This window comes from Bos indicus, chromosome 2, assembly GCF_029378745.1.
Source record: "Bos indicus isolate NIAB-ARS_2022 breed Sahiwal x Tharparkar chromosome 2, NIAB-ARS_B.indTharparkar_mat_pri_1.0, whole genome shotgun sequence".
NCBI lineage: Eukaryota > Metazoa > Chordata > Mammalia > Artiodactyla > Bovidae > Bos > Bos indicus.
Genome location: NC_091761.1, coordinates 26,691,517 through 26,700,108, shown reverse-complemented (window position 1 = coordinate 26,700,108; position 8,592 = coordinate 26,691,517). Strand labels below are relative to the sequence as shown.

General features: G+C 37.6%; 1 protein-coding gene across 5 annotated transcripts in view; it reads right to left on the bottom strand.

Annotated features, from left to right (window-relative positions):
- Window positions 1-1,412: 1,412 nt before the first annotated feature.
- FASTKD1 (FAST kinase domains 1) overlaps window positions 1,413-8,592 on the bottom strand; it is a 39,028-nt gene continuing 31,848 nt past the window's right edge. For all 5 annotated transcript variants that reach the window (XM_019971185.2, XM_070803663.1, XM_019971189.2 and 2 more), the window contains 3 exons: window positions 6,712-6,850; window positions 4,934-5,048; window positions 1,413-4,390 (listed from right to left, as the gene is read on the bottom strand). In XM_019971185.2, the coding sequence (XP_019826744.2) occupies window positions 4,295-4,390; window positions 4,934-5,048; window positions 6,712-6,850 (350 nt within the window). In that variant the 3' untranslated portion in view covers window positions 1,413-4,294. The remainder of the gene's footprint in view (window positions 4,391-4,933; window positions 5,049-6,711; window positions 6,851-8,592) is intronic.

Genomic DNA, 8,592 nt, shown 5'->3' with positions numbered 1-8,592 from the left:
AAGTGTAGTATCTGTAGTAGAAGGGTTGGGAGGCAATCTTAGGAAAAGGATTGATTCCTTAACTGCTGGGGCAGAATTTGGGGCCAGCAGGTCATATGGAGAAAGGTGTGTATTCATTGCTTTGAGTTTTATCTATACTTTAAAGAGCTACCTATTTGCAAATTTCTGATAGAAAGAAGGATGACTATTATTCTATTTTCTGGGATGTAAAACCCTACATTCAAGTTGTTTGTTCTTAGCATACACAGTAAGATGACATCTCAGTCTGTCCCAAACCATTACATTCTACTGTCTGCAAGTCATGAACTAATCATCGCTTATGGGTCTCATGTGCTTTCACAGACATGTTTGACTTCTAGCCTTACATGTGTTATTTTCTGAGAGGTCTGACTTGGAACTGACTTGGAGTATTCCATTACTTGTTAAGCAACTGCATAAAAATATGAATGTTCATATTCATAAAATACAGCTATAGCTTTATTTTCTGCATCATAAATATGGAAACATTCAATAAAATTCAGTCTTACTATGGATCTCTGAAGTATAATCTTGAGTACTTTTCTATATTGAACTGCACCCTGAGTATACAATCAGCAAATCCCAAAGGTGGGAAATTACAGGTTATTTAGCAGATAAATTGTTAAGAAGGAGAGATGCTAATAGATTAAGACAGACTTAGAAGCAGGGGTAGGAGAGACTTCCCTGGCAGTCCAGTGGTTAGGACTCTGCACTTCCAATGCAGGAGTCTGGGGTTTGATCCATGGTTGAGGATCTTCCTGAATGCTACATGGTGTGGTCAAAAAAATTAAAATGCAAAAAAAGAATGTTTTTAAAGATTAGGTAGAGAAAAATAAGGTAGGGGTGGGGAATTATGATGTCTAGAGATGCAAACTTGGGTGACAGAATTATTAAGGGGAAGTCTTTACTATAAGAACATGATGGTGCTGATAGAATTACTAAGGGAAGTCTTTACTATAAGAACATGACTGGTGCTGATAGAATTACTAAGGGAAGTCTTTAAGAACATGACTGGTGCTGATAGAATTACTAAGGGAAGTCTTTACTATAAGAACATGAAAAGTCTTTACTATAAGAACATGACTGGTGCTGATAGAATTACTAAGGGGAAGTCTTTACTATAAGAACATGAAAAGTCTTTACTATAAGAACATGACTGGTGCTGATAGAATTACTAAGGGGAAGTCTACTATAAAAGCATGATAGTGGTTACTTTGTGGGGGAGAGTGCTGATCTATGTAGACATGAGATTAAGTTGTAAAAACAATGCTTTGGGATGATGTTCTAGAATAAATAACTGTTCTAGAATTAGGTAGTGGTGTTGGCATAATCTTCTGAGTACACTAAAAACTGACTATATACTTTAAAAAGTTGGATTTTATGGAATATATATCTCAATCAAAAAAAAAGGGACACTTTTATTTATAACAACCAAAGTTATTTAGATAGAAAAATCATCAAACAGAAATATAAGGACATAAAACCATTTGCATCAGGCAGCCTAGGGAAAGGGAAGTAAGAGATGTACACGAAAAGTCAGATTATGTGTAACAGTAAGTAAAAGGTACCTTAAGGGTCATTTAATCAAGATTTCCATGTATGAATATATTAATTATACAAAAACTGGGTTTTAATTTATATCCAAAGGAAACCACTTATAACCCTCATCAGCTTAATCATTTAATTCTAAAAGTTGGACAGAAAGATATTTCAACCTACTTGGGGGTTTAGTTCCTGTAATCATTTGCTTGGGAAATAAGACACACTCATGAATGTGGATAACAAGCACTTAGAACAGGATTTCAGCAAACACAAATGAACATCATGAGGAAATTCAAAATGAGGGAGATGGGTTACAAGGAGACATTTTTCATTTGCTTCCAATTCTGATTCTGTTTTTCAAAGAAGGTCCTGTGAAGTTCACATTTTGGAGCTCAAATCATGCACAGTAATTGGATATTTTAAACAAGTACTTCAACTAAGCCTAAATTAAATATCAATGGACCAAAACACGCGCAGGTCACATGTTCTAAAGCTATGCTTAAGATTCAAGGCACTCTGGCTAACAACTTGTTTTGGGACAGAATGAATTTAGAGGGTCACAGAGTTGAAAGATGAAGTTTCAGATGGCCAATGACTTGCACCCCCACCAAGTAGCCTGTGGGTAGTTACAATATGGCTTTCTGCTAAGCACACATATTTGGAATAAGGGTTAGGGAGTTTATCACACAGTAGGCTCTTAGTAACTGTGTTATGAAATAAATATAAAAAAAAAATAATAATTTAAAAAAAAGAAATAAATATAAGACAGAAAATCATTATTCCTTCAAAATGTATGGGATCAGACCAGGTCAAGATTGGCCTACTTTGGGGGCCTCCTGGTGGCTCAGTGGTAAAGAATCCACCCACCACTGCAGTAGACACAGGTTCAATCCCTGGTTTGGGAAGATCCCACATGCCACAGAGCAACTAAGCCTGTACGCCAGAACTACTGAAGCCTGCGTGCCCTGGAGCCCTAGTGCTCCACAACAAGAGGAGCCACAGCAATAAGAAGCCCAGGCACTGCAACTAGAGAGTATTCCCCTGCTCACTGCAACTAGAGAAAAGCCCTCACAGCAATGAAGACCCCAAAATAAATAAATAAAAAGTTCTTAAATAAATGAAATAAAAGTTTTTAAAAGATGGGTCTACTTTCACCTTAGCTACGACTCCCTTTCTTTGCTTCCATTTGTAAGAAAACTATCTCCTCCCACTTTTTCTTGAAGCAGTCAAGCTTTCATAGCCGCCACGTCACCAAATCTACTCTTTTCAAGGCTAACAATGATTTGCATGTTACTAAATTTAATAGACACTGCCCAGTCCTCATCTTACCTGAACCATCAGCAGCATCTGGCTCTTTCTCTTCTTGACTTCATGTTGGGGAGTCAGGACTTCAATCCTCAGACCTCTCCTCTATTCACACTCTCTTCTAATCACATTTTAGCGACTCCATCATCTCTCATCACATTAAAAACTGCTGTCACCTTACAAATTTATAACTAAGGCCTGGACCACTCCCATGACCTCCAAATTCATTTATTGAACTGCCTGCTTGATATCTCCTCTTAGATGTTTAAAAGGTATCACAAACTCTGTATGTCTAAAACCAAACCCATGATCTTCTCCTACCCACCCCCTCCTTCCTCTTTTCATAGACTTCCAATCTCAGTCAATGGCAATGGCATGCTTTTAGTTCCTCAGGACAAGAACTTAGAATTATCTTTGACTCCTTTCTCTCATACCTCATTATCCAATCAGTGAGCTAGTGATGTTGCTTGTGCCCTCAAAATACATTAAAAAACTGACAATTTCTCGTTACCTCCACTGCTACTACTCTCTTCAAGTCACTTCTTGTCTGGATTATTGCAATCACCTTTTAATGGATTTCCCTGCTTATACAGTTGCCCCACTGCAGTTTTTTTTCTCATCAGCTAAACAGAGTAGCAAAAGTGATCCAGTGAAAATACGAGTTTTTATTTCTTTACTAGGAACTCTCCAATGGCCTCTTATCTCAGGGTAGCCAGGAGGTAGTATATATTTGACACTGTTATCAATCTCACCCTTTCATATACTTCTAACCTCCACCTCCCACTTGTGCTCCAGCCACGGTAGATTCCTTGTTATTTTCAAACATGCCAGGAATACTTGCACTTACTGGTCCTTCTGCCTAGAGTTCTCCACTCCCAGATAATTCCTTGTGTCTTGACTCATTATCACCTCAGTGAGTCTTTCCCAGATTACCCTATGTAAATTATACCCACCCACAATATTCCTATCACTCCCCCACCAAGGTTCAAATTTTTCTCTACAGTTTTCAATATCATCTAAGATATTGATATAATGAACTATATTAATTTATTGTGTTTAACTCAACCCATGAAAGATATACTGTACTAACTCCAGTATACCCAGTATCTAAAATAGTTCTTGGAACAAAAAATAATTAAAATAAAAAATAAAATAGTTCTTGGCACATAGTATGCACTCAAGGAATGAACAGTGAACTATTTAAGTTTCCTAAAAGCTACATGTCTTTTATATTAAGAATTTTAAAGTTTCCAAACTAGACAGTAGAGAAAATACTCAATTGTAAAATGTCTGTTAATTTTAATATTCAATTGACCTAGAAATCAGTCAGTTCTACATTATTACTTTTTAATTGAGTCAAGCCACTTAATTAAATTAACTCCAAATGTGACACAACATGATAACAACTAATTTTCAGTAAAAGCTACAATCATGATTTGCCTTCTCCAAATATCCGTTCTCTCAGATAGTCCATCCGAGCATCCCTTGTTGACAGTGCCATGGAGTTCCATTCGAAATGAGGGATCTGTAAAAGAAGTAACGTAGTCTAAACGAAAGCTCGAAAGCAACAACAAAAAAGATCAGCGAAGGCTTCTAAGAATACTGAAAAGAGCTGTAAGACCCTAAGACATTAGTTTACATAAGCATAGCCTTTGAACACTTTTTGGAAGGTTGTCCTTCATGACAACAGCTGGAAGACCCTTTTCTGCCTCAAAGCTTTCATGCTCCTAGTTCTACAATAGCAAGAATGGACGCTTTTTCCTATGTGACTGTCCTATATTTATACACTAGCCTTTTTCTCTTATAACTCCATCCATCTCCATAGAGCCTCTCTTCATTGTAAGATAAATATAAAAATCAAGAGATTGTCTAGAGACAATTTAAAAACTGATTTTTATTTGCTATTCTTCAAAAAAAATGGAGAGTATTCTATTTCAGAGATATTTTAATATAGCTTTTCTTAATATTAAAAAAAAGGTAAATCTATAACTTTCACCTTAAAAGAGGATACATGTAAAACCAAAGTCTCTGGGGTTTTTAGAGGCTGAATTATATAAGTATTTCATACCTGAATCACATGATAGCCCAAAATTTCCAAATGTCGTTTTTTCATAGCAGATTTTCCTTTTAAATGAGGGATGTTTCTACAAAATGCTCTTGAATCCAAAAATTCCAAAGCGATCCTATATAAGAAAAATAAATATTTACTTCTGAAATTAAAGTGAGAAACTGAGTAATTACAAACATTTCAGAAACAAGGTGTATCCTTATAAACTAAATAAGCCAACTGAGTATGCTGCTGCTGCTGCTGCTGCTAAGTCGCTTCAGTCGTGTCCGACTCTGTGCGACCCCATAGATGGCAGCCCACCAGGCTCCGCCATCTCTGGGATTCTCCAGGCAAGAACAGTGGAGTGGGTTGCCATTTCCTTCTCCAATGCATTAAAGTGAAAAGTGAAAGTGAAGTCGCTTAGTCGTGTCCGACTTCAAGACTCCATGGACTGCAGCCTACCAGGCTCCTCCGTCCATGGGATTTTCCAGGCAAGAGTACTGGAGTGGGGTGCTATCAATGACAGGTAATCCTGTTCATTAGATTAAACCAAATTATAGTATCTACATGCTTTCATCTGTGTTTCTCTGTCCTGCATATATTTATTATCCACCTACCATATGTAAGGTACTGTGAGAGACATAAAAAGACACAGCTTATAGTCAAATGTATTAAAAAGCAGAGACATCACTTCGCTGACAAAAGTCCATCTAGTCAAAGCTAAGATCTTTCCAGCAGTCATGTACAGATGTGAGAGTTGGACCACAAAGAAGGCTAAGTGCTGAAGAATTGATGCTTTTGATCTGTGATGCTGAAGAAGACTCTTGAGAGTCCTTTGAACTGCAAGGAGATCCAACCAGTCCATCCTAAAGGAGATCAGTCCTGAATATTCACTGGAAGGACTGATGCTGAAGCTGAAGCCCCAGTATTTTGGCCACTTGATGTGAAGAGCTGACCCACTGGAAAAGACCCTGATACAGGGAAAGATTGAGGGCAGGAGAAGAGGGTGACAGAGGATGAGACAGATGGTTGGATGGTATCATCGACTCAATGGACATGAATTTGAGCAAACTCCAGGAGATAGTGTAGGAAAGGGAAGCCTGCCATGCTGCAGTCCATGGGGTTGCAAAGAGTTAGACACAACTGAGCAACTGAATAACAACAAATAGTCAAACAAAGAACATAAGATATACAGCACATAACTGTAATTCAGTGTACAAAGCAGCTGTGTGGTTTTCAGAAAAGTATAGAGGCACGGGAGGTCCAAAGAAGAAGATACTATTTATTTCCAATGAGGACAGTGGGAAGGTTAGTGCTTTAGAGACTGCTCAGCTTTGGACCGGAGAAGGCAATGGCATCCCACTCCAGTACTCTTGCCTGGAAAATCCCATGGATGGAGGAGCCTTGTAGGCTGCAGTCCATGGGGTCCCTAAGAGTAGGACAGGACTGAGCGACTTCACTTTCACTTTCCACTTTCATGCATTGGAGAAGGAAATGGCCACCCACTCCAGTGTTCTTGCCTGGAGAATCCCAGGGATGGGGGAGCCTGGTGGGCTGCAGTCTATGGGCTCGCACAGAGTCGGACACGACTGAAGTGACTTAGCAGCAGCAGCAGCAGCTTTGGACATGAAGGATGGAGATTCAGGCAGAAAGCACAACAAAAGCAAAGGTATGTAGGTAGAATTTGTGACATATATGAGGAGTATATTCTACTATAAACAATCCTTGATAGTTGAACTCATTAAATTGTGTCCAATTTAACATTTAGATAATAAAATCTGAAGCTAAAAGAAAGTTACTTTTCAGCTCCTGGTGGCAGTCTTGATCCAGCTATTTGAGTATTTGATTCCAAGTGTATTTTTGGCAGTTTTTCCAAAGTTGTATTATGGCTTCCATAAGGAAGAGGGTTTCTCCTTTTATCCAAGATACACTCAAAGTCTATAAGGAAGCACAGGAATCAACAATATGAATCAGGTAAATTCTTATAGGTAAAATTTTAAGATATATCTTAAATATTTACACATGTATATAAAGACACACCCTCACAAACATGATGAGGTACCTCTCTAATTATCCAACTTCTTTCATTTATTTATTTATTTAGGCCACACCATGTGGCATGCAGGATCTTAGTTCCCCCTCCAGGCATAGAATCCATGTTCCCTGCTGTGGAAGTGCAGAGTCTTAACCACTGGACTGCCAGGGGAAGTCCCTATCCAACTTATTATATGATCCAAGAGCACCTCGTTGAAAATTGATCAATAAAAATCAACCAGTAAGTATTACCAAACTACTGGTTAACATGAGGGCTATAATTAGCACTGCACTAAACCAAATCACAGCTTCCTTGGTAGCTCAAACAGTAAAGCATCTGCCTGCAATGCAACCCAGGTTTGACCCCTGGGTTGGGAAGATCTCCTGGAGAAGGAAATGGCAACCCACTCTAGTACTCTTGCCTGGAAAATCCCATGGATGGAGGAGCCTCGTAGGCTACAGTCCATGGGGTCACAAAGAGTTGGACACGACTGAGCAACTTCACTTCACTTCAAGCCAAATCACATTAAGAAGTTTTATCTCAATCCTTTTAAATCTCTTGTTCACAGTCTGAGAAGCTAAACCAACTCATCAGAAAATTAGCAGAGACAAAGATTCAGGCAAGCATCCTGTCTTTCCTGTATGAACTGTACATCGGGTAACTAAACAGCTGACATAGGAAAGTTCTTTTTAGACAAAGTCCAGCTAATAAATGCAGAAGAAATGATAGATGCACAGTATCATTACTTTGCTACCCCTGACGAATGATGCATTTAGATAATAATTTAAATGGCTGCTAAAATCATTAGGTGACAAGCTATGGAGCAAACTTCCTAATGGAGGCACTGATGACCTACAAACACACTGATGAATCTTAATATAATAATAGTAAGACAACTAGAATTGTATGTCTTATGATAAGATGCAATAAGCACATACCACTTATGAAAGAGCTGGCAAAAAAAACCATCCCTACTGTCCCCAAACTAACCTGGTTGAATAATCTAGTCAAACCTCTAGATCTAACTATTGGTTTACAGGAAAAATGGGGGATGCAGGAGCATGTTGAATGACATCACAGAACTGCAACTGGAAAAGTTCAAAATATGAAAAAACAAAAAACTTATTTTCAATAAATAAACTGTAGAAGGAAAAAAGAAAGGTAGAACTTAAAAAGACAGATTACCCAAAGGTAAAATTTGGATTCCAATTTTAACAAACAGTAAAATACAACATATACAAGATAATGGAGATAAGATAATGGAGATAGTTGAATGTTGATAAGCAATATAATATTAAGAAATTATTATGAGTAGTTGTAGAGATGAAAATGATGGCACTATGGTTATATATCCTTTTAGATATACCTTTTGAAATGATATATTATCTGTGATTTGTTTGGAAAGGATCAGGTGGGATTCTGGTTAGTGAGTATTGATCATTTTTAATGCTGGATGAGGGTTCATTATACTATTCTCTCTATTTTTGTATACGTATACTATTCTATTTTTGTATATGTATTTTATGTATAAGTATTTTAATTTTTCCCATAATAAAAACAATGATAAAAGTATTTAAACCAAGAAAAAAAGAAACAAGGAATGAAAAGGAAGAGTGGATTTAATTACCTATTCTTAAGGGAAACT